Genomic DNA, 27,223 nt, shown 5'->3' on the forward strand with positions numbered 1-27,223 from the left:
TTAAGTTTTATACCTACAGAATTATCATACCAATCTCTAACACTTCCAGTTGTGAACCTATTACAAGTAGGGGAAACCTTTGTAGGCAACACAATGCTACCTTATTTACCGTGTGTTTAGATCTGATTCCTCCGGTTATAGCTGTGGGCTGTCCTTGAACCATTTAGCTCACTGAGGGAAGGGCCCAAATACTTCCCAGGTGTGAAAACCCTCATCTAGGACTGCAGAGGTGGTACACAGTACAGGGATTCCTCTTGAAGGAAGAGGAGACACTACTTGGAAGGTGTGTCAAAAAGATCATTTCAAATAGGCAGAAGTCAAAGGTGAGTGTTGGGTTCCTTACAAATCGTGCATTTACAAAGCTAGGACCCAGGAAAGGTGCTTTAAATATCTAAGTAGCAAGGGCTTCCACTTGCACGCTGTCTAAAATGTTGCAACTTTGGATCCTGTTAACTGGCTCTATTTCTGGGCGCCTCACATGTCAGGCCAAAGTTTAAGCACTTCATGCACACTGTGCCTTGTGTATTTGTTTTATTTTTCCCTTCACAGAATCTTATTTACATTTTACATCTATCTAAGTAGGAATTATAAGTATTTTTAAAGTTTATTTTCTAAATTAAAAAAATTCTTATTTAATTTTTGTTCTTATGAGATCTCATATAGTACAGGTTAGCCTTCAAGCGCACTGTGTAGCTGAGGATGGCCTTGAACTTCTGGTCTGCATGCTCCATAGTTCAAGTGCTGGAACTGAAGACGTGCATTTCTCCCAGTTTAGGGTTATCTTCTATTCAAGCTTACAGACCTTTCATAACAGGCTCCAGATTGTGATGTAAGAGGCACAGCTCGGGTGGCATGGAAGTGTGTGACAGTGAAGCCCTTGGTCATGGTGCTGACCATCAGCACATGGTAGAGCATGCAGAACCCATCTCTGCTTAGTAAGAGAGTATTCGTCCATGTTAGGCCCTACAGAGATAGGGAGGTCTCTGCTCAACTCATGTGCTATTGTGTTGTTCTCATTCTATTGGACCAACAACACATAGATGAAGGAAAATATAAGAATTCAGGAGTGGAGAGGCCCTAGCAGCAACACAACAAGACCCCGTTTGGGGTGCCATTACAGGTTGTGAGTTTGGTTTGAAGATGGTTCTTTAGATAGAGGGAAACGTAGCTCAGTGGTTGAGCGAATGCTTAGCATTTGGGGTAATACAGGTGTATAGATCTTTTATTCACTCTCCAAAGTTTTGACTTTAAGCAAAGCTAAACGTACCGAAACTAACTGCTTCCTTTTCTCGGTGAGCATGGTCAGGTAGAGGTTGATGAGCTCCAGGTAGGATGTGGGCGTGGTGTAGTAGCGCCTGCGCAGCTCATTGTAGTAACGCTCTGCCATGTGGGAGACGCTCAGGTGCACGTTCACACACATGAGGGAAAGCTTTTCTTTTAGTTCTTCGCTTCCAGTGTCGACGGCTGAGAAAAATGACTTTGATACGGACAGAAGCGCTTCCTTGGGCCACTGTAAATAAAACAGACAATCTGAAAAAATTCTGATGGTCACTTTTACAACACATTGTTCAATTATTAAGAAACAGTATCTGACCATAGAAACCATTGACTCAACTGTCAAAGAAAATGCAAAATGCAAAAAGCTTGTATCCCAGAACATCCAGGAAATCCAGGATACAATGAGAAGACCAAACCTAAGGATTATAGGTATAGATGAGAGTGAAGATTTACAACAGAAAGGGTCAGCAAATATCTTCAACAAAATTATGGAAGAAAACTTTCCTAACTTAAGGAGAGAGATGCCTATGAATATACAAGAAGCCTACAGAACTCCAAACAGACTGGACCTGAGCAGAAATACCTCCCGTCACATAATAATCAAAACCCCAAATGCACTAAACAAAGAAAGAATATTAAAGGCAGTAAGAGAGAAAGGCCAAGTAACATATAAAGGAAGACCTATCAGAATCACACCAGACTTCTCACCAGAGACCATGAAAGCTAGAAGATCCTGGGCAGATCTCATGCAGACTCTAAGAGAACACAAATGTCAGCCAAGACTACATTTGTAGTATACCCAGCAAAACTCTCATTTACCATAGATGGAGAAACCAAGATATTCCATGACAAAACCAAATTTACACAATATCTTTCCACAAACCCAGCTCTGCAAAGAATAATAGGAGGAAAACTCCAATACAAGGAGGGAAACTATACCCTGGAAAAAGCAAGATAGTTACCTTCCTTCATCAAACCCAAAAGAAGATAACCACTCAAATATAAAAAGAACATCAAAAATGACAGGAAGTAATAATCACTATTCCCTAATATCTCTTAACATCAATGGTCTCAATTCCCCAATAAAAAGACATAGACTAACAGACTGGATAAGGAAACAGGACCCTACAATTTGCTGTATACAGGAGACACACCTCAGTGTCAAAGATAAAAACTACCTTAGAGTAAAAGGCTGGAAGACAATCGTACAAGCCAATGGTCACAGGAAACGAGCAGGAGTAGCCATTCTAATATCAGATAAAATTGACTTTCAACTTAAAGTCATCAAGAGACACAGAAGGACACTTCTTGCTGGTCAAAGGAAAAATCCACCAAGAAGAACTTTCAATTCTGAACATCTATGCGCCAAATGCAAGGGCACCCTCATTCGTAAAAGAAACTTTACTAAAGCTCAAAGCACACATTGCACCTAACACAATAATTGTGGGGGACTTCAACACTCCACTCTCTTCAATGGACCGATCAGGAAAACAGAAACTAAACAGGGACATGGTAAAACTAATTGAAGCTTTGGACCAATTGGATTTGACTGATATTTATAGAACATTTCACCCTAAAGCAAAAGAATATACCTTTTTCTCAGGACCTCATGGTACCTTCTCCAAAATCGACCATATAATTGGACACAAGGCAGACCTCAACAAATATAATATGATCGAACTAATCCCATGCCTCCTATCAGATCACTATGGTGTAAGAGTGATTTTCAATAGCAACAAAAACAACAGAAAGCGTACATACACATGGAGGCTGAATAATATTCTACTCAATGACACCTTGACCAAAGAAGAAATAAAGAAAGAAATCAGAGACTTTTTAGAATTTAATGAAAATGAAGGCACAAAATACCCAAATCTTTGGGACACAATGAAAGCAGTGCTAAGAGGAAAACTCATAGCCCTGAGTGCCTCCAAAAAGAAAATGGAGAGAGCATACACTAGCAGCTTAACGACACACCTGAAAGTCCTGGAACAAAAAGAAGCCAATTCACCCAGGAGGAGTAGAAGACAGGAAATCATCAAACTCAGGGCTGAAATCAATCAATTGGAAACAAAGAGAACCGTACAAAGAATTAACGAATCCAGGAGTTGGTTCTTTGAGAAAATCAACAAGATAGATAAACCCTTAGCCAGACTGACCAAAGGGCACAGACAAAGTATCCAAATTAACAAACTTAGAAATGAAAAGGGAGATATAAAAACGGAAACTGAGGAAATCCAAAAAAATCATCAGATCCTACTACAAGAGCCTATATTCAACACAACTGGAGAATCTGGAGGAAATGGACAATTTCCTTGACAGATACCAAATACCAAAATTAAATCAGGACCAAACAGATCATCTAAACAGTCCCATAATGCCTAAAGAAATAGAAGGAGTCATAGAAAGTCTTCCAACCAAAAAAAAGCACAGGACCAGATGGTTTCAGTGCAGAATTCTATCAGACCTTCAAAGAAGACTTAACACCAATACTCTTCAAACTATTCCACAAAATAGAAACAGAAGGAACACTACCCAATTCCTTCTACGAAGCCACAATTACGCTGATACCAAAACCACACAAAGATCCAACAAAGAAAGAGAACTTCAGACCAATTTCCCTTATGAACATCGATGCAAAAATACTCAATAAAATTCTTGCCAACCGAATCCAAGAACACATCAAAATGATCATCCACCATGATCAAGTAGGCTTTATCCCAGGAATGCAGGGTTGGTTCAATATACGGAAATCCGTCAATGCAATCCACTACATAAACAGACTCAAAGAAAAAAAACCACATGGTCATTTCATTGGATGCTGAAAAAGCATTTGACAAAATTCAGCATCCTTTCATGCTTAAAGTCTTGGAAAGAACAGGAATTCAAGGCCCATACCTAAACATAGTAAAAGCAATATACAGCAAACCGGTAGCCAGCATCAAACTAAATGGAGAGAAACTTGAAGCAATCCCACTAAAATCAGGGACTAGACAGGGCTGCCCCCTCTCTCCTTATCTTTTCAATATTGTACCTGAGGTACTAGCTCGGGCAATTTGACAACATAAGGAGGTTAAAGGGATACAAATTGGAAAGGAAGAAGTCAAACTATCATTATTTGCAGATGACATGAGTCTACCTAAGTGACCCAAAAAACTCCACTAGAGAACTCCTACAGCTGATAAACAACTTCAGCAAAGTGGCAGGTTATAAAATCAACACAAGCAAATCAGTGGCCTTCCTATACTCAAAGGATAAGCAGGCTGAGAAAGAAATTAGGGAAATGACCCCCTTCACAATAGCCACAAACAGTATAAAGTATCTTGGAGTGACTCTTACCAAACATGTGAAAGATCTTTATGACAAGAACTTCAAGACTCTGAAGAAGGAAATGGAAGAAGACCTCAAAAAATGGGAAAACCTCCCATGCTCATGGATCGGCAGCATCAATATAGTTAAAATGGCCATTTTGCAAAAAGCAATATACAGATTCAATGCAATACCCATCAAAATCCCAACTCAATTCTTCACAGAGTTAGAAAGAGCAATTAACAAATTCATCTGGAACAACAAAAAACCCAGGATAGCTAAAACTATTCTCAGAAACAAAAGAAAATCTGGGGGAATCAGTATCCCTGACCTCAAGCAATACTACAGAGCAATAGTGTTAAAAACTGCATGGTATTGGTACAGTGACAGGCAGGCGGATCAATGCAACAGGATTGAAGATCCAGAAATGAACCCACACACCTATGGCCACTTGATCCTCGACAAAGGGGCTGAAAACATCCAATGGAAAAAAGATGGCCTTTTCAACAAATGGTGCTGGTTCAACTGGAGGTCAGCATGCAGAAGAATGCGAATTGATCCATCCTTGTCTCCTTGTACTAAGCTCAAATCCAAATGGATCAAGGACCTCCACATAAAGCCAGACACTCTGAAGCTAATAGAAAAGAAACTGGGGAAGACCCTTGAGGACATCGGTACAGGGAGAAAGTTTCTGAACAAAATACCAATAGCGTATGCTCTAAGTTCAAAAATTGACAAATGGGACCTAATAAAATTACAAAGTTTCTGTAAGGCAAAGGACACCATCAAGAGGACAAATCGGCAACCAACAAATTGGGAAAAGATCTTCACCAATCCTACATCAGATAGAGGGCTAATATCCAATATATATAAAGAACTCAAGAAGTTAGACTCCAGAAAACCAAACAACCCTATTAAAAAATGGGGTACAGAGTTAAAGAATTCTCACCTGAAGAACTTCGGATGTCGGAGAAGCATCTTAAAAAATGCTCAACTTCATTAGTCATTAGGGAGATGCAAATCAAAACAACCCTGAGATTTCACCTTACACCAGTCAGAATGGCTAAGATTAAAAATTCAGGAGACAGCAGGTGTTGGAGAGGATGTGGAGAAAGAGGAACACTCCTTCACTGCTAGTGGGATTGCAAATTGGTACAACCACTCTGGAAATCAGTCTGGCGTTTCCTCCGAAAACTGGGCACCTCACTGCCAGAAGATCCTGCTATACCACTCCTGGGCATATACCCAGAGGATTCCCCACCATGTAATAAGGATACATGCTCTACTATGTTCATAGCAGCCCTATTTATAATTGCCAGATGCTGGAAAGAACCCAGGTATCCCTCAACAGAAGAGTGGATGCAAAAAATGTGGTATATCTACACAATGGAGTACTATTCAGCCATTAGAAACAATGAATTCATGAAATTCTTAGGCAAATGGATGGAGCTAGAGAACATCATACTAAGTGAGGTAACCCAGACTCAAAAGGTGAATCATGGTATGCACTCACTAATAAGTGGATATTAACCTAGAAAACTGGAATACCCAAAACATAATCCACACATCAAATGAGGTACAAGAAGAAAGGAGGAATGGCCCCTTGTTCTGGAAAGACTCAGTGAAGCAGTATTCGGCAGAACCAGAACGGGGAAGTGGGAAGGGGTGGGTGGGAGGACAGGGGGAGAGAAGGGGGCTTATGGGACTTTCGGGGAGTGGGGGGCTAGAAAAGGGGAAATCATTTGAAATGTAAATAAAATATATATCGAATAAAAAAAAAGCAAAAAAAAAAAAAAAAAAAAAAAAAAAAAAAAAAAAACAACAGTATCTGGCCTGGGACTTCTTTGTCTAGCTTTTCCTTTCCCCTAGTTAACTCCTACTCCTGCTTTGGGGGGGGGGGGGCGGTTTATGAACCAAACCTTATTCCAGGGGACCCAGGTCTGCATTTGCTGACAAGTTTGCCCCCAGAACAGTGTCAAGCACAGAGAAGTTGCTGATAAACATCTGCTGATTTGAAGCAATGGGAGGTTCTCTTTGGAATTCCAGGCATAGTCACAAGGCCCTCGAAACTTCCCTGTGATACAGTAGCGAGGTCCGGTCTGCCAAAGGAATCACTATCCATGTAGACCTTGACCTTCCCACTTCTCTTGTTTGAAGCGCCCCTGACCCTTGGTTAAATGTGACCCTTAGTTACTGTGCTGCTGCTGGGAGAGAAACCCGCAGTCCTCCCTCTCGTCTTCTGAGGGTTGCTTGTTTTTTGAGCCAGGGTCGTTTACACTGGGGTCCAGGTTTCAGCAATCCTTCTGTTTTTAGCCTCCTGGGTGCTGATATCATAAGCACCGCGTTTGGCTGGCTCCACCTTCAGTTCTTGAAAACTAGCCCCTGGCAGCATCTCTGACAAGCTCCTTCCCTAACACCCCCGTTTCGTGCTTTGTGTGCTATTCCCTAGACTTCGGTTTCCCCATTGAGTTACTTTCAGTGGATGCTTTAGTTGCTACATGAGTGAAAAGATCAGAAGCAAAGGAGACTTCAGGGAGCTCTTCACCCCACCTTGGTATCTTTCCGCCTCTCTGTTCCCTCTCAGCACTCCCCTTTTGTCTCGAGGGTACTGCTCCTTCAGTGACGACAACTCCCTATGCTTCACTGCTATTCAGTGACGCTGGTTCCATGAGGCTTAATGTTGTGACGGTTCTTTTCCTGTGTCATTTTTATCAACACACCCAGAGTTTAAAATCGCTCTGTTCAAAAGGAGTTCTTTCTGGACAGGCAAGATGGTTCAGCAGATAAAGGCGGTTGCTGCCAAGCCTGACAACCTGAGTTTGCCTGCCGGACTCACACAGTGGAAGGAGAGAACTGACTCCAACAAGATGACATCTGACCTGCATGGAAGTGTCGTGGCGTGCCCCCTCCCCCAATACATGATACAATAAAAGATTAAAGGTAGGGCTTTCTCTCCAGCCTGTTCTCCTGGCTTTTTGTTTGCTTCAAGAAAACCTTTTGAGACTGTTGCTTACACTCACTGGCTCTGATGCCCTCTTTACGTGGGATTTATTTATTTTATTTTATGTGTATTGGCATTTTGCATATACATATGTGTGGGCACCAGATGTGCATTGCCCTTGGGTGCCAGAAGAGGTGGTTAGATCTTCTGGAACTGGTACTATTGATGACTTGTAGCTGCCATGTGGGTGCTGGGAACCAGACCTGGGTCATCTGGAGAACAGTCAGTGCTCTTACCTGCTGGGCCATCTCTGGCTCTGCCTTACCTGCTGGGCCATCTCTGGCTCTGCCTCTTTTCAGTTCTCTCCCTGGCCATGTGCTGTGACAACTCTTGTCAGGGTCACAATGACTTCAGTGTCAGTGGCCTCCCCTCCCTTTACAAATCGTGTGTTCTCTGTGTTCCGTGACCATCAATATCATCCTGTGTCTGTGTAATTTTCCAGAAGCCTTTATAACTATCATAAGGATCATGAGCTGTGATCAGTGTGGTTCTCCTCCCAAAAGAACCCCAACAAATCTGTCTTCTCACAGGGATATCCTGGGTTGTCACCGACCTGGACAAACCAGTCAATAGTGCAGCAGTTCACCAGGGACGGAAACATCCGGCACCGGGACCTGAAGGCCTCGCCGACCGGGCTCATGCAGAGCACTATGTGCAGCTTCTGTCGTACTCTGCTGATGAAATATTGGAACACCTGACAACAGAGATCGGTTTTCAGTTGAAAATAAGGGGGAGAGAGCAAGGAACATAGTGAGGATGCTACCAGCAAAGAAAACGAGCACAGCCAGGTGAACTGCAAACACCGACACTCAGTGTAGTTGACAAAGTCTAGACTCACACTGGTCTTGGTCACATTACCTGATGTGGGAAGACCTGTCTTAACTCTGGGTGGGATGCGTCCTCCGCAGGGGAGTCTGGACTTTATAAGGTGGAGGAAGGAGCGGGGCTTTGACATGCACACATTCATGTCCTGGCTTTCCATCTGTGGGTGCGCTGGGTGCAAGCGCTTCAAGCCCTCGGCATCATGATTTCCCAGTCTAGATGGGCAGTCCCCATCTTGGATGGTCCCCCTGAACTAGGGTCTGGAATAAACCCTTTCATCTTTAAGTTACTTGTGTTGGGTGCTTTTTATTATAGCAACAAGAAAGCAAAGAAGATACTCATGAAAGTACTAAACATGACAGCTAGAGGCAGACCTGGTGGTAATACAGTTCTGTAATTCTAGTTTCTCAGGAGGTAGAGGCAGGAGGATTGAAGGTTTTGAATTACAGAGTAAGTTCAAGGTCACACTGGGAGGTTTAGTGAAACCTTGTCTCAATCGGTAAAAATGGAGTACTGGAGATCAACGGCGGTTGGCTTATCTACCATGTGAGACCCTGTAGTCAATTCCAAAGAAAGGAAAAGACATTTTGCAGTTTCCTCTGCAATCTGAGCACTGTATATGATTTTGAAGAGACCCCTTGAATAAAGTGGAGAGAGACCTTCATAGGTTTTGTTTTAGGACAGAGAGCAGTCAGGAGTAAGGGGCAGGGGATTGGTATTTATTTTTGTAGCTGGTAAGCCTGAAAGAAGTGTATGGTCCTGGAGAGCTTATTTTTGGACATTGCACCTTATTTCAGATGTTCCTGCCAAGGAGGAGGATACATTGCTTTGAAGCTGGCAGCTGTTAGCAGTGGGCACAGTGATTGGCCGCCAGCTCACTGGTATAACAGGAATGGCACAGTAGAGGCGTGGGCTCCCTTGGCTGTTAATTCCCACAATGTATGTGATGGTTGGTTTTAGCCATCAACTTGACATAGCTTGGAATAAGCTGGAAAAGAGCCTCAGCAAGGGCTTATCCACATCAGGCGTGGGTGTGGGCGTGGCTGTGGGCGCGGCTGTGGGCGTGGCTATGGGGGGTTGTCTTGACTGTGCGTTGATGTAGGAAGACCCAGCCCATGGTGGGAGGTACCATTCTATGCACTGGACACTAAACTGTACTCGAGAAGAGCAGATGTATGCAGGCAGCCGGGTTGTTTTCGTTTTTTATCTGCTCTTGTGAGAAGGACTGCTTTAGTTCCTGCCCTGACTGCCCTGCTATCAGGGACTGTAATCTGGAATTGCCAGCCAAATAAATCCTTTTCTTCCTAAAATTACTTCTGGTCAGATTATTTCCACAGAACAGGAACGGGATGAGGTCAGTGTGCATGGCGCATTTGCTCAGGGGAATCGGGCTGCTTCTCTTTCTTTGGCCTCCTGAGGTTCCACACCTCCCTAATGAGACCCCTCTGGCATGAGGTAGCTGCAGTAGACTCCTGACTGTACTTATTGTTGTCTCTGGCCCAGGGCAGTTCTCACCAGGGACACATTAACTCTTCAGCAACAATAGCCTCGAAGAGGTGGGAGGTGCAGAGAGAAGGAAAGGGGCTGATGTGATTCACCATGATGGAGAAATGGAGGTGGGTATCAGCTATAGTGTGTGTGTGTGTGTGTGTGTGTGTGTGTGTGTGTGTGTGTGTGTATGACAAAGAAGAGAGAGAGAGGAAGGGGGGAGGATAGCACATTTCTGTTTTCATTGTGAAGGCTGCCTGTTTCATTGCTGCCAGGCAAGAGTATAGAAAGCCTTAGGCTTGCGCCTCCAGCCTTTCTCAGGCGAGAGACTGCAGGTGGCTCTAGCCATGCGATTTCTGATTTCTGTATCCATTTCTCAAAGTATAGTGAATAAACACTTTTAACACAGAAAATACATAAAATCTCAAAGAAAATCACATTAAAAAAAATCTACCCATGGGCTCTTTATATGGAACCGTGTCTACTGAACGCGAGGGCTAAGGCTGTCTTTGGTTAGAAAGTTGCATAATAGTTCTGGGATGTGTGCTACCTCATCTCTGTTCCCCTCAGAGATTCCAACTTCCTTTGCTTTTGGTCGGGTGGCTGCTAAAACCTGCTCCAGCTCGTCCTTCTCAAATAAATTAGGCACTTCACCTGAATTTAGAATGTTGTTTATATCTTCAAGGAACTCCTCGACGACAATCTGTGAGGAAAGCAGAGAGGCCATCATAAGTCCTCTGTGCTACAGTTGTTAACAGTATTCATTCCAAAACTTGTGGGAATGAAGTTTTCCTTTAAGATACTTAAACCATAGACAGCATCCTAAGTCCTAACACCGTGACTTCACTGAGTTTCCATCTTCCTCTCTTGTTTTGTCTCTTGAAGGGCATTTGTGTCTGTTCTTCCCCTTCACTGCTCATGCTATGATTAAAACACCCTGGACCAAAGGTGACACTGGAAAAAAAGGAGCCCATTTGAAGTGCAATTTCAAGTTGCACTCAAGGCAGGAACTCAAAGCAGCTAGTTGCATAACGTCTGCAGTCAAAAGCAGAGAGAGTTAAACTTATCTTTGCTACTTGTTTGCCCATGCTCAGATGCCTTCTTCTGTCTTGCCTACTGTTTGAGACCCTCTGCCCACAGTGGGTTGGGTCCTTCCACATCAATCAACAACCAAGGCAGTCCCACACAGACGTGCTCACGGACAGTCTGTTCGAGAGAACTGCTCGATTGAAACTCTCTTTTTCAGGTGATGCTAGATTGTGTTAATTTGACAGTTGAAACTTCTAACACAGCATCTTACCCATCAAAATCATATGTATGAGTATCTTATATTCTGTTCCATTCAATGATGATTTTATTGTGAATATCAAACCATACTTCTGTAGAGTATTCATCTTATGGGAAAACAGCACACCGTGTAGACAAAGTGCCTTGCATTTCCGTGGGCATACGTGGTTGGCAATTTAGTTTCTATTACCAACCCATCTTTAGGCCTAAAGCTTTGCTTCTCAGCTGGGAGCAAATTATTTTCATGAACCAAATTTCCAGGAGCGAGATTAGCATTTAAAGTGCATGAATATCGACTGCTTTCAATTAGGTCAAGAATGACGTTAGTAGTGTTTACCCTTCCCTTTTGTTAATTTGGGTTTCACAAGTGCTTCCTTTTGGAGAATTCAGTCATCCTGTCTTTGCTTTTTGAAGCAAGTGTGACTTTAGTCACGTGGACTTCTGTCTTGGGTGGGTGGGTGGGTGGGACTGTCACCAAACAGTGTCTTCCAGACATGACATGGCTTTGTACTCATGACTCACAGCTACTGTGGCTATCTGCATGTGCTCAAGCCAGTCAATGTTCCAGCGTGGATGGGGAGGGGTTGCATGAGGCTACACCCTTGCTATAAAGATGCTGATCTTTGATGGCCCATGAGATTGGGTGAGTCAATTTTTTAAAAGGGGATAGATAGTCTCTAGTAGGTTGCCATACACCCATGCACATGTGGCAATACTGCACGTACTCAATGGGTTACAGTAAGAGACAAGAGGAGGACATGAAGTTGGGAGGGGCATGTGTGACAGAGGTCCTGGGGGAGTCGGAGGTCAATGTAAGGGGCTGCAGTTCTCAAAGAATAAAATAAATAATTTCTGGTAAATGAACCTGTTTAGACTTTGCAACCACTTACATCTTGAGATTTAATTTTAAATTTGAATAGGTAATTTGTACATTGTGAAATGGGTCTCTTCTCTCCTAATTAGTGAAAGTATTAGAAGTATTTATTGTCTTGTTTCTGTTAAGTCTTTCTCTGTTCATAACTCTGTAGATTTTCCCTCAGAACAATTGAAAATTTAACATTTTTTATTAAAATCTAATGTATTCATTAGCATGTATGTGTATGAAAACCTTCTGCTACAGAATTTAAAATATCTCATATTGGCCGCCGAACACTTCTGAGTTCTAGAGTTAATTTGACCTGAAACTTAGCTCTTAGTCCTGAGTGCAATAATTTTCCACAGAGAGTTTCTATATGTACTTCCAAATAAAGAGTTCATTACTATGGTGCTCAGCTTTAACTATCAATTTGACACAACCTAGAATCAACTGGGAAGAGAGTCCAGGTGAGAGACTGCTTCCAGAGGCTTGGCTTATGAGCTTGTTGGGCACTGTCATAAGTTAATTGATGTGGATGGCCCAGCCCACTGTAGGCGGTGCCATTTCCTAGCAGTGAGTCCTGAACTGTGTGAGAGTGAAGAAATGATCTGAGTTCAAGCAAGAAAGTGAACAGGCTTGAATTCATTTCCTTTTGTTGTTCACTGTGGGTGTGATGTGCCCAACTCCTCCAAGGTCCTGCCACTGTGCTTCTGTGCTGTGATGGACTGTAACCACAAACTGTGAGGCAGAGTAAACTTTCTCCCCTAAGCTGTGTTTTCTCCAGGCTGTTTGATAACAGCAACAGGAATGAAACTAGGACAATAACCTTCCACTATCTATGCCTTTCCTCAAAGACCAGCTTTCTTTAAATTCTGACCACAAATACTTTGAATTAAAAGGGGGAAACTTGCAAAAAAAAAAAAAAAAACACTGGGCCATAAAGGTCTTTTATAAGGTGCAGGGGCTATGTTAGCAGAGACGGTGACCCTCTATAATTTACCCACACTCAAAACACAGTGGGTTGTAACCCCATGTTCGCAGTGCATTGTAACTGCATGTGCTAACAGTGGGGTGTAACCTTACGTGCTCACAGTAGATTTTAACTGCAGGTGCTCACAATGGATTGCAACCCCATGTGCTCACTGTTTGAGTATGTACCTGGGTATCTGTGAAAAGGAAAACCATATTTTTGTCTTCCACACCAGCCATCTTGTACAACTTCCTCAGGTCTTCGTGGAAACTGTCATAATTGTACCCTCTGCTAAGTTCAATCTGCAAACACTTGTAACCACATATATGAGCTGCGAGTCTTGTGAGGGATTGCTTTCCCGTGCCTCCTACACCAACCAGCAGCGCATTGCCCCTTTCCTGGCGGATCATGCGTGCAATTCTGCAGGAAGCAAAGGGAGGAAGATTGAGTTCATGTTCACAGGCATAGCTTCAGCTGAGAGGACCTGCTACAGTGGGATGGCTGTGGCCAGCAGAGCAGGAAACTGCAGGGGAGAAGTGGTCTATCTCAGGCAAATCATGGCTGGGTGAATGCCACTCTTGGTTCCTTTCTCCATCTCCTCTGCTTCACCACGGGCTTGTGGCTTTCTGCCTTAGGTGTGCAAATATAAAATAAAAGATTTCTTTTCTTTTTTTGTTTGTTTGTTTAAGTGTAAAGGGTTTTGACAGGCAGCCTGACTGATATCGGACACAAATTTATATACCAGCAAAACTCAAATTTCCACCTAGAAGGACAAGTGTACACAAAAATTATGGGATGTAGAAGACACAGTGGTTCTGAAGGGGGCTAGGGGTGGGGCTCAGTGGGCCCAGTCACTGTATGAGAGCAACAGTATTTTAGAAACTTGTGGTGATTTGAGTAAGAATAGCTTCCATGAGCACATATATTTGAATAATTGGTGGAACTGTTTGGAAAAAATTAGGAGGTGTGGCTTTCTTGCTGGAAGAGGCATGAGGGAGAGGGAGAGAGAGAGGGAGAGGGAGAGGGAGAGGGAGAGGGAGAGGGAGAGGGAGAGGGAGAGGGAGAGAGAGAGAGAGGGAGGGGAGAGGAGAGAGAGAGAGAGAGAGAGAGAGAGAGAGGGAGGATGAGGAAGAAGATGAAAGCAAAAGGGGATAAGCCATGGGGAACAAACACATGACATCAACTACAGAAGGAGAAACAAGAAAGGCTGTCCTCAATGGCTTAGGGGCACTTGCTGCCAAGCCTGAAGACCTGAGTTCAATCCTTAGGACCTACATTGTAGAAGGGAAAGTGTAGTGAAATTTTAATCCAACAGCATGGCTGCTGTGATCATATCCAAAGACCTTCTAGGTCTGTGTAATCTGGCTTGACTACAGATATGGCCTTAGTACACACCTTTAATCCCTCTGGCGGGAATCCTTTAATACCAAACAATGATGTCTAATTGAGGGGTAGACAAAGTGATGAGTCAGAGAAAGATTTGACAGAGATACAATACACCCCACTCTCAAAAGCAAAGCTATTTAAGAGCATCACAGGGAGTTCATTCAGTGCACCAGAGTTGAGCCAGTTCAGTGAATTCAGAGTGGAGTTCAGTGAGTTTAGAGTGGAGTTCAGTGAGTTCAGAGTGGAGTTCAGTGAGTTCAGAGTGGAGTTCAGTGAGTTCAGAGTGGAGTTCAGTGAGTTCAGAGTGGAGTTCAGTGATTTCAGAGTGGAGTTCAGTGAGTTCAGAGTGGAGTTCAGGGAGTTCAGAGTGGAGTTCAGGGAGTTCAGAGTGGAGTTCAGTTGAATCAGATCAGTCACTGCAGTTCATGCAGTGCAGGTCAGCAGAGGCCACTGAAGTCAGAGAATAAGAAGGATCCAGAAGATTAGAACAATTTGCCAGGTTAATTTGAGGCCAATCAGTACAATTCAGTGAGAAGCAGAGAAGCCATATTGAATCAGTCATCTTGGAGAGATTTTGAGCCAGAACAACTGAGTTGAACCAGCCAGCCAGAGTTCAGAAAAAGCTAGAAAGGGTGAGCTTATTCAGCAATAAGCCTCCAAGATGACAATTACATCTGACAAATAAAAGTTACTTTTAAAGGAAAGAATTAACTCTGTAAGTTGTCCTCTGACACACACACACACACACACACACACACACACACACATACACACACACACACACACAGAGCTTAAGGGTTGGAATCACATCTACTTTTATTTCTGAGATCTAAAGTTTTGACACATCTTAAAATTTTCATGAGCAACTAAAGCAGGAATAAGAGATTTCCCCCATAGAAATGAATCAACATGAGCTGGCCACACAACAGGCCTCAAGGTGCCATTTTACAAGACAATGGTGAGAGACTGAAGGAGAGAAAAATGTCATTGTGGATCAGAGACAAGATATACAGAGGAAGAAAGAAGAAAATTAAAAAAAAATTAAATTAGAATAAAAGGTTCAAGAAGGCAGGAGTAATGTATGAGAGGGAGTAATAATACCCTGCAGTTCACATCTGAATATCGACCACTAGACCTCCCTAGGGAATGATGGTGTCAACAAATTTTTAAAAATGAAATAGAAAATGTAAAAATAATTTCTTTAAAAATTAGTATTATCAGTGAATTAAATGAAGTTTCTCTATGGGAATGAAAGTTGTTCAGATCTAGCATGTACGTATGTTGGTAAAAGAACAGATGGGGACCAAGCAGTATCTTGACAACCCAGTGACAGATAAACAGTCATCTTATAATGTAAGCTGTGGCAAACATGACTTGTTGAGTTTGAGTTAAGAGCAGAAATGTAGGACACGTGGGAGACTTTATTTATGTGAAAAAAAAAAACCCTTGGGGTTGTCAGTCTGAACAAGAACCAGCACTAAAATGTGGCCAACATGAGTATAAACCCTCAAAGCTGTTAAAGTTTTGCTATAGTTGTAGATCAAGGGACATCCCACTCACACTAATATTTCAAACTGATTTTAAAAAAATGTCACCATATATGGATATTGTTTTTAAAGTGCAATATTAGAAATTTATGAAGCTAAGCATATTGAAGACTGGAAATTCTTTTAATAATTAACACAAACGATCCAGCATACATTTCTAGAGGAGAGGGATCTGAGACAAGGCTAGTCCCACACTTGTAGCAATCCTGCCTCATTCTCCCAACTGCTGGGGTTATAACCGTTGTACTCCTGGCATGGACCAGGGGAGCTACGCCTGGTAAGGCGAAGGCAGGAGAATAATTTTAAAGCACTTACGGAACTTTTATGAAAAATTGGGCCTGTTCCGGTTTGGGAGACCTGCAGTGGAGTTAGAGGCAAAGGTTTGAATGTGGTTCCTAAACCTGCCACTCACGAGTAAGAAGAACTGGGGGACTGTGCCTGATTTTTCCGTGGCATAGTCTCTAAGTCGGCTGCAGTATTGTTTCTGGTCCAATTTGTTCTGTGATCCCATCAAGGGCTAGAGCACTGTTCTCTTCATACGAGCCTGGGTGTTTGTGTGGCTACTTTGACAGAGAGAATAGATATGAAGGAATAGCTAAATTACAAGGCCAGTTGACTTCTCTTCTTGTTGGTGGTGCCGTGATTTGATGAAGGCCAAACACTCTTAGCGCTGTCACAGAGAGGCACGTGGAGAGAGTGTCTGAGGACAGAGATGTGTCAGGCACTCCAAGTCTGATGAAACTACAAGAACCACCCGAGAGAGCAGCCTATAATCATGAAAGATAACGGTGGAATAACGCTGAGTCAACGTATGCCTAACAGCCAGGCGGAACGTTCTCTGAGCTGTATTCACAAAGAGACTGGGATAGAGAGCTAAGAGGGGATCATGGGCGTGACATGGTGCCAGGTATCATGGCTTGCATGCTCACTGAGTCACATTGTGGTTTCTGCTCCCTAGGAGGGACCGACACCAGAAGTCACAGGAAGCAAATGCTAGCTCACCTGGAAAGGTCATTTAAATACTCAGAATGGTCTAGAAGGACAGGGGCTACTCTGTAAAGTGGTGTATACCTCAAGTACTGCATATATTCAGGCTCAATGCCCACATGTGAGGAATGTCCCTCTAAGAGAGCAGTAAGTGGGCAGGAGTCACACTGCTAAACAGATCTATCATCAGGTTTCAACGATATTTACTGTAACCTTGAGCTCTCTTTGGAGGCACATGTGTAATTAGTCCAATATATCTTTTAAACCACTTCAGATACTATTTCTAACAAGAATAAAAACAAACAAATAAAATTGGTTAATGCTTTGCAATCATAGGATCTAGAGAAATAGCTTAATGGTTAAGAACACTTGTTGCTCTTGCAGAGAACTCAGGATTTGTCCCTAGCACCCTTGGGGTGATTTATGAAAATTCCAGGGGCTCCAACACCTTCTTTTCACAATCCAGGGTATCAGATATGCACACAGCGCATGTAGATATATGTAGACAACACCACATGCAAATAAGTACATCTAATACTTCTATTTAGAAATAATAACCTATGGTGATTCCATAGAAAATTCATTTGGTATTTATTTTAGGCATGTAGAAATATATTTATTTTGGGGCTAGAGAGATGGCTCAGTAATTAAGAGCATGTACTATTCTCCTAGAGGATCTGGGTTTGTTCCAGCACCCATATCAGGCAGTTCACAACTGCTTGTATCTCCAGATCTAGGGGATTTAAGATCCTTTTCTGGCTATCTCAGGTTACACACACATACACACACACACACACACACACACACACCACAAAAAACTAAATAAACAAAATCTTTTAAAAACCTTATAAAGTATCTTTTAGCCCACATTGCTTATTTCTATGGGCCTTTATTTAACTCATCTCCTAAGGCATCTAAAGTTTTATCTTTTACTGAAAATCAGATTAGACCAAGCATGCCTGGGAGCCTGTGGCGCTGTACCTTGACACGTGCTCAATGGCGTCCTGGAAGAACACCAGCTTCACTTCCTTTGGGTTTGTGAGGTTATAGTCATCAAGATAGTCCTGCAGAACATTCTCGATTTTCTCAATGTCAGGTAAATCATCGTAGATGCGGTCAGACTTGTCTGCTCCAAACTGTAAGGCGATTTGTGGGAACACACCAAGTTGGGTCAACTGCCTTATATAGACATATGACACACACAGACAATCTGCAAAATTATCTCACTTCATCTTTTCCAGTGGTAGGTTGTAATCACAATGATTTTTGCAATAAAAATTTCATGCAGAAAGGAGTTTGAAATCATTTAATTGGTGTGTGTGTGTGTGTGTGTGTGTGTGTGTGTGTGTGTATGATCTGGTTTCATACTCTTAGGCTGTTCCCATTCAAAAAGGTAACTGAAAGTACACAGGGCCAATTGTGATCACTGTTAATGATCATTTTGGGACTACATGTAGGTTTCGTTTTGTTTTGACAACAGCAGCCAACCTAGAGTTAAACATACTGTTGAGAATAAAAATCAGGTGTAAAATAAAAGGAACTGAGCTCCTTTGTTGGACCAATTGAGGATGCCTTTTCTTTGCTGTAGCAACTGGTGGGAGACACTTCTACTAAAATATATCTGAACAAAGCAGAGAGCATTCTTCTTGCACCCAGGGCGTACACATGCTAGGCAAATGCTCTACCATTGAGTTATGCCCCGGTCTGGCTTATCTTTTAACTTTGCACTCTCTCTCTTCCCACCTCGTGTGTGTGTGTGTGTGTGTGTGTGTGTGAAGTTGCTGATATTATATTGTAGAAGTCAGAGGACAACCTTGGATGATGTCTGTCCTTGGAAGCTTTTCAGTTTCTGTCTTCTTGGCCCAGATCCCCCATTCTCTGCCTCTCACATTGCAGTTGCTAGGAAGGTGCTAGCTATGTGTATGCTACTGCATCTGGCTCTTTACATGGAGTTCTGGGGATTCGAACTTATGTTGTGGTAGCTTGGCCCAGGGAGTGGCACTATTTGGAGGCGTGGCTTGTTGGAGGAAGTGTGTCACTGTGGGTGTGGTGTTTAAGACCCACATCCTAACCATGTGGGAGTCAGTCGACTCCCAGTGGCCTGCAGATGAAGATGTAGAACTCTCAGCTCCTTCTGCACCATGCCTACTGGGATGCTGTCATGCTCTCACTTTAATGATAAGGGATTGAACCTGTGAACCTGTAAGCCAGCCCCAATAAATGTTGTCCTTATAAGAGTTGCCTTGGTCATGGTGTCTGTTCACAGCAGTAAAAAATGTCTTCATGCTTGTTGGCGAACACTTCACTGACTACACCATCTCTCTGGGCCCTTGTTTATTCTTTTATTTGATAATACTGTCACTAAAAACACATAACAAATGTAATTTGTGAAAACAAACCCTCGTGCTTTATTTATTTTTACTTACTTTGTTGTGTTTGACCTAGACTTCTTTTCCTTTTAAAATTTGTTGGTAATTTCAAATATGCATATAATATATTTAGATTATATCCATCTTCTCCTAAATTCCTCTAAGACCTCCCTCTATACCTCCTTCTAATTCATGTTGTCTGATATTTTAAAGAATTAATTAATTGATTAAGTTTTAAAACCACCAAGTCCAATCGGTACGGCCAGTATGTCCATGAGTGTAGGCCTGCCCACGGGATCATTCATGGGTGACCAACCTTCAGGGCCACATCCATGAATAAAACTGACTCTCCCTCCCCCACCAGCTACCACTTTCCAGGAGCTCCTTAGCAGGTATATGAGCTCCTGAGCTCCTATCTCACCTGCGGAGAATACTGACAGCTTTAACCTTGTACAGGACTTACACAGGCATCTATGGATGCTGGACCTTCATTTTTAATGATAACTTTAAATAGGTATACGTCACACAAATAAACTATCCTTCCCCCCATGTCACGTGGTAATACCAGAGTGAGGCCCTGCATATAGCTTACAGAAGGACCAGATAACTCATTATCAGATCATTAGCCTTGGTAGACAGGCAGCTCTGTATCTTTTGCTCTGAGTGTGAGGCTGAGGCCCTGGCAAAGGAGATGGCTGTGGCCCTTGGCTTTGAGACCAAGAACATGTTCCTCAAGTAAAAGTCAGTTTGATGGAAGCAGATGGCAGTTTTCTGTATAGGTGGTATATGCTTGGGCCAGTGAGTGGCACTATCAGGAGGTGTGGCCTTGTTGGAGTAGCTGTGTCACAGTGGGCGTAGACCTATAATACCCTCATCCTAGCTGCCTGGAAACCAGTATTCTGCTAGTAGCTTTCAGATGAAGATGTAGAACTCTCAGCTCCTCCTGCACCGTGACTGCCTGGATGCTGCTATACTCCTACCTTGAGGATAATAGACTGAACCTCTGAGCCCGTAAGCCAGCCCCAATTAAATATTGTTCTTATAAGAATTGCCTTGGTCATGGTGTCTCTTCACAGCAGTTAAATCCTAACTAAGACAAATGGGGTTTGGAAGATTTGTTCCAGGAAGGTTCAGAGGGTAAAATTAGGCCTATGCATTGATGCTTTTGGAAGGATGGAAGAGAAACTTACAATGATATGAAAGATAGTTAAATATAAGAATGTTTTGCACTTATTAGAGTTTCCTTGAAATGAAGAGGACTGCTCCTTTGGCTATTAAGCTCCCATGACTGAAAGGTTTGATCAGGGATTGCACAGCTGGGTGTAACACAGGAGTTTGGGCCTGAGTGAAGGAACTAAGCCTCTTTGCCTCCTTCTGATGATTCTGGTTTGCAGTATCACCAAAAAATATGTAATGTCTGCTGCAAAAGACCAGATAGTAGATAATATTTGGTGTGGCAGAGCACCCTGTCTCTGCCTCTGATACTGTGCTCTGCTATCACTGGGCTAAGGTGGCCTTAGAGCTGCACACAAAAGAGTGAGCTGTGTTGGGATAAAGCACAGTTTAAGAACTAGGCAGCAGGCAGATTTGGCCCACGGGACTGCATTGTCTACACTTGGCTTAGATGTTTAATCATCACAAATGCAAAATCCGTGTGTAGATGAGTCTGATTTGGAAAACAGCAAATACCCTTAAGTACAGCGAGTCAGCAGACCACTCACCTTAATGAAATCCCCAAATATGATGGGCTTGTTCAAAAAGTATTCCAGGTCAATTGCAATTCCAAAATGCTTGTCTGTTAAGACACAAAAGCGACTTTACTGTGGGATCAACTTGGATGTGGCATTCTAACGAGGTACAGATTTGCACTTGCAGTTGGTCTGAAAGCGGAGGGAGAGCTGTGCCAACAACCACTTCAGTTGGGTGGATAATTTCCCAGATTTCATTATTTAGTAAGTATTCAAAGTTTTGGTTAAATAGTATGTATTGAATAATTATTCAATAAAATGAAACATTTTAGAATTATCATCATTTCTTTTTATTTCTTTTTTAAAAAATTAAATGCATATTTTTTTTTTTTGAGACAGAGTCTCATACTGTAGCTAAGCTGGCCTCACACTCAGGGCAATCCTCCTGCTGGAGCCTCCTGGGTGCTGGGATTATGGAAATGAAATACTACACTCAGATAAAAATATTTTTTTTAGTTAGCACATAAAATAATGGGTTTCACTATGCCATTTTGATACTAGAAGATCATTACTTTTGTTTGTAGTTTCCCTCTTTTGTCTCCCTTCCCTTTAATCCTCTTCCCCCTAACTAAACCTATCTGTGTCCATGTCATACATGTGCGACATCTGTATATAACCATGGGTCTGAATATATACCTAGATTCCCCATGATGCCACACATGTGTGACATGCATGTGCTTACACACACATATCACATAGGTCAGCTTATAACTCTAACTATATATAGTTATCTCTAGATTCTCCATCGTGCCATGTATGTGTGACATATATATTACACGAGTGTGCTTATAACTACACACACACACACACACACACACACATGCACACACACACCTAGATCTCCTATAACAGAAGACACGTGAAATTTGTCTTTCTGTTCACCTATGACCTTCTTTTGTTCTCTTCTACATTATTTCAGACTGCTTCCTCCTTATACTTTTGTCATATAATTCATCAGTATTCTCTCTCTCTATTCCTTGTAAGAGAGGACACATGTTATCCTGGCTTTTTATTAGACCAAATTTCATTTGGCCACGTTCCTGTCTCTACTTCTAATTTCATACCTGATTAAGAATATCAAACCTTTATTTTAGCAATTCATCTTCTATCTATTATCTATCTATCTATGGATATGTATATATATATATATTTGACTTATCAAAAATTTTACTTAGGAATGCCAACTTATAAACTCATTTTCAGTTTCCTTTTATGGAAACCAATTTTTTTCTGATTTCTAAAAAATTAAAAATAAAACCTATCTAAATAATGATACTTACTGGCCATTTCTGTCAAAATGACATGGAAGTAGTGTTTGTCTTCATTATTGATCAGGCGATCATGGAACACTCTTTGACATTCGTGGCAAAACAGTCTAAATATCTGAATTTCTTCTCTTATTGTTCCTGGATCACATTGGAGAATACCTGTGTGTGTGTGTGTGTGTGTGTGTTAAGAAAGGGGGGAAAGAAAAAATTGCATTTATGGAATCTCTTATAACAGTTTAATAAAGTAGAAAACACTTAAGTCCAGCTTGGGGTAGAAAGAAGTGATTAGGTTTGAGATATATTTTGAAGGGGAAGTTGTTCATGGACTGGATGGAGGTCAAGGCTCATAACCAGAGGAGCTAATGGTGTTCTCTTCTAAGGCAGGGATACCTGTGGCCAGTGGTAGAGGGACAGAGCAAGACTCTTTTCTTTTCTTTTCTTTTCTTTTCTTTTTCTTTCTTTCTTTTTTATTTTTTTTTGAGACAGGGTCTCACTATGTAGCTCTGGCTATCCTAGAACATACTATGTAGATCAGACTGGCCTAGAACTCACAGAGACCTGCTTGCCTCTGCCTCCTGGGTGCTGGATTTAAAGGTGCATCACTGCAGCTGGCTAAGAACCTACTTTCAATCAAGTTTAAGAAGTCCAGTTGAGCAGCTGAGTGAGGACGTGGAGAAGAATGTAAAATGTGGGAGGCATGCTCAGAGGAGAGGCTGCTGTCTGGAACAGAGGACTGACTGAGGTTGACAAAGGTTGACTGAGTACAGAGCCCAGCCGTGATTTTAAGGTAGGGAGGAGGAGCAGCTATCAATGCCAGTGGAGTGACAACAGCCAGGGAGAGTAGGGAACAGGAGAGCTGGCACGAGGGGCATCCTGAGGAGAAGCTGATTTTTAACAGGAGTCTTTCTAGAAAAAAAGAGGAATTCATTTTTAAAGGTGGGATCTATTATTGGGTTTGCAAAATTAATGCTAGGGATGATCGAATAGAAGAGGACACTATAAAAGCAATGTGGGAATTGTAAGAACCAAATCTCAGATGAGACAAGTGGAGAGGGAACTCTGTACAGGGGCAGTTCAGATCAGGATAGGAAAAGGCAGGTTGTCTGGGAGCTTTGGGAGACGTAGCATCTCTGGTCTGTTTGCTTCCATTTTTTGGCTTTCTATTCCTCACCCTTAGCTGGAAGGGAGAAGTGGGATGGGGTTGGAGATTAGAGAAGATTCTGGCGTTCAGTGTAAAGTAGGGTTGCAAGGAGACTTGAATAAGTTATGTTCTGTGTCCCAGTTACTTTTCTGTTACTGTGATAAAATACCCTGCCAAAAGCAACTTAGGAAGAAGGAAGGTTTTTCCTCACAGTTCCATTCCTCTCTCCAGGGAGGTCATACGAGCAGGAGGATGGTGTGGCTGTGCACAGCATATTCATGCCAGGCAGCAGGGACAGCAAAGTGGAGAAACAGAAGATGCTCAGCTCACTTCCTCCTTACATAGTCTGGATCTCAAACATAGGGAATAGTGATGCCCACAGTGGGCAGGTCTCTCCACCTCAGTCAACCGTGCCAAGGAGGTCCTCTCCTGGGTGATTCTAGATCTATGGACAACTGAAATTAGCCATCATGCTAGGAGTTGTCCAGTTGAGACATAGACACCTTGGGTGCACATGATTCTGAGAGATGGTGGAGGGCAATGGAAACACAGAGGCAAGAATGAGGACACTACCTTGCACACACTTGGATAAGTCTCTCAGGTTAAAGACGTAATGGGACTTGGCTGGCGTTGGCAGGAGATCCACACTCATCCTGTTATAAATTTCAACTGCGGCCTCTACAATATTTGATGAAGTTTGCTTTACCGCATCTGGGAAGTCAGCCAGGAAGCCATTCAAGATGGCCTAAAACCAGAAACATAACGGAGATATGTTTTTTTTTTAACCCAATACTGGGGTCTTTCAAATACCCCAGTTTTGATACTGTTTTCCAAGTGCAACTAGAAGAAGCCTAAATTCCAAGACAAAGGCATCTATCTGTGCATCTAGCCCTTGTTCATTCCAGAGTATACTCTTAAGAGCAGGCTCTTTCTTGTGATTTGTGGTTGTTTAGGTTGGCTGAGTGGAATTAATAGTTCGTCTGTGACTTCCCATGAACTTCCCATTTTCTGTCTGTGTGACTGCATTCACTCAAGAACTCTCCATTCCTGGGTTCTCTTCCCCTCTCTGTCAGTTTGTAGTCTCCTCCAAGACCCCACCTTGGGTGACTGGAGATGGCATGTCCCCCACTGACCTGCCTTCAGCCTTTTCAGAGAAATGTTTCCCATCACAGGATGCTCTGATGTGTACTTCTAGGTTAAGGCAACAATGTGTTTCCCATTTAAAAGACAAGGAAGTGGTCCTTCGGGGAGGTTAGTTCATGTGGGAGAAAGACAGCTCATTGTTCACAGTGAGGACTGGAGAGTCTATGAAGTCTGTCTGAGGTGTGTTGAATTGGAGCTGCCTGGAGGGCTGTGTGATTTAAGCAGGGGGTCCAGACCTGCAGGTCATGTCTGAAAAGTGCACAGAGGTAAGGGCTGGACAGTGGAAGACATCTGCCTTCTTTAGGGGTAAATGTCATATATAGTCTGTCTTCATTCCTATATGGTCTGCCTGTGAGACCACGGATACAGAAATCAATAATGCATACACCACCCAGCTGCATTCTGGGTGCTCATGGTCACGTGCTTCCTGTTTAGAAAAGAAGTGAGAGGGGTCCTTAGAAAGCCAGTGGACTGTTTGGACTCTGAGATCCTTAGTCCATGTTTTCTTTGCCCCACTGTGTTTAAATTAGAATCCACACTCACCTGAAAAATCTGCTTGAGACTGTGCTCCGAGGGCATGGGGAGGCAGAGCATGCTGAAGTGTCGGATGAAGCGGGGTGTCACGGGATTGCGGCCCCCTCCTGGGGGTGCACATGCTGATACAATCGTTACATCCTGTGTGGAGAGAAAGCAATTTGGGTCACCCTGCAGAGAAAAAGATGAGGTCTGCCCTCCCTAATATCAGGACTCAGAAACAACACTCTTTTGAGGAACTATTATGAGCCAGCATTCCAACCCCATGACTCTTAGAGGGCACTATTCACACCCTTATTTCATGATGAAAAACCAAGGTCTTGATTGCACAGTTGGCCATGTTAGGGCTGTATTTTTACAAAACATCATTCTGGAGTCTGGCAAGATGGCTCTATGTTTAAGAACATGTTCTGTGTTTGCAGGAGACTAGTTTGCTGTTGCAGAGTTTCTTTCTCAGCACCCACATCTGGTAACACAATTGCATATAGCTCCGGGGAACCAGACACCTTCTTTTGGACTTCATAAGGACATGTGCACCCCCAGAATAGGCACACAATTAAAATATATATATATATATATATATATATATATATATATATGTTTAAAAATAAGCAATAGAGATTAAAAGGCCACTCATGCTGTCTGCAGGCCAGGGAGGAGGCCCAGTGTGTCTAGAGATCAGTTAAATGTGCTAGTTTAATCTGACTGATGTCCATATGAGGTATAGACTATTGGCTTTAGGAACCTGAGAGAGAGAGAGAGAGAGAGAGAGAGAGAGAGAGAGAGAGAGCCTGACTGCAGATAACAAATGTGGAAATGAAAAGAAATAAGTGAGCAGAGAAATATTTACACCGGATGCACATGCATTCAAAAGGAATTCTAGGATTTGGCCTGTGTCTATTTGTCTTTGAGCCAATAACACCATTTGTTTTGCAGGGATGCTGGGAGAGTTAAATGATGTAACAGTGCTTGGTGCAATTTGTCTTTACTATGGGCAAAATGACTTACTGCAGACACACCCCCTTTCAGGATAGAATCAGAGCAGGCAGTCCATGCAGGGTCCCCATTCTCCCCAGACTCTTCATATTTTTTATCATAAACTCATAGCCCTCTGAGATGTGAGTTCTGTTCCTCTTGCTGTTCCAGAGTCATATTTTACAGAACTAGTGTATTTCAGACTCCTTGTTTATGAGGCATAAAGTGTTCACGCCCTTTGTTCTGTCCTTACTGACTGAGTCTGCTCTCATCCTCAACTCCGTCTCAATCCTGAATTCTCTCCATCTTTCCTACTCATCATCTTTTACTACAAATATCTATCTACTCTCCCAAACTGAGCTCCACGAGAGGCAAGGACTGTCTGATTGACCACTCAGCTCCTGAAGCAGCGTATCAAGAACTCAGTGCAGATGAAATGAACTGAATAACAGGTAAGAAATACCAACATGCTTAATAGACTGAAATTACTCAGAAATAATGTGCCAAAGTCCTAATTTGTGATAAAATTGATTGCTTTTGGAGACAGGGAATTTGGAGAAGTGATTAAAGTAAAATGATGTCTTTAGGGTGACCCCTAATATAATATGAATGGTACCTCAATAAGAAGAAAACCAATTGTGGTTTGAGTATGGTTGGCTTCCTCCATTACTTATGTTGTGCTTTAATCCCTGCTAATGGGCATGTAGAGGGCAGAATTTTAATCCAGCATTGTTTATTGCTCTAGGAAATAATTAAGACTAGCTAAGGTCATCAGAGTGGTACTCCTCATATTTCTCTAGCCTTGCTGTTGTATAGCATTTCCCTCTGCTTCTTAAAAAGTTGTAAAAGGAAGCTTGCTCATACCAGGATATAAACAACTCACAAGTTCTAAGAAGTCTCAGAGATTTACTAGATTCACAGATTTCCTGGCTCCCCAAGATTATATGTGTAGTAAGGACTACTGAGAAGAGGAGACTCTCTGAACTTGATCTACCTGCAAGTTGTACAACAAACTCCTGAACCAGTTTTTGTGAGTTGTCACCCATGCTGAGTTTGGGGGTGGGCTTTGAGTGAGACATCTGTTCCCATTTTTTCCTTCTGAGACAGGGTTTCA

The 27,223-nt window shown here is 42.5% G+C and overlaps 1 protein-coding gene across 1 annotated transcript in view; it reads right to left on the bottom strand.

Annotated features, from left to right (window-relative positions):
• Positions 1 to 27,223, bottom strand: part of Dnah6 (dynein axonemal heavy chain 6) — a 196,296-nt gene that overhangs the window by 64,243 nt on the left and 104,830 nt on the right. Inside the window, 9 exon segments of the mRNA XM_052172578.1 lie at positions 1,268 to 1,510; positions 8,142 to 8,282; positions 10,449 to 10,601; positions 13,200 to 13,431; positions 17,913 to 18,067; positions 21,022 to 21,095; positions 22,329 to 22,475; positions 24,031 to 24,202; positions 25,144 to 25,275. Of these exon segments, the coding sequence (XP_052028538.1) occupies positions 1,268 to 1,510; positions 8,142 to 8,282; positions 10,449 to 10,601; positions 13,200 to 13,431; positions 17,913 to 18,067; positions 21,022 to 21,095; positions 22,329 to 22,475; positions 24,031 to 24,202; positions 25,144 to 25,275 (1,449 nt within the window).

Source organism: Apodemus sylvaticus, chromosome 2 (assembly GCF_947179515.1).
Source record: "Apodemus sylvaticus chromosome 2, mApoSyl1.1, whole genome shotgun sequence".
NCBI lineage: Eukaryota > Metazoa > Chordata > Mammalia > Rodentia > Muridae > Apodemus > Apodemus sylvaticus.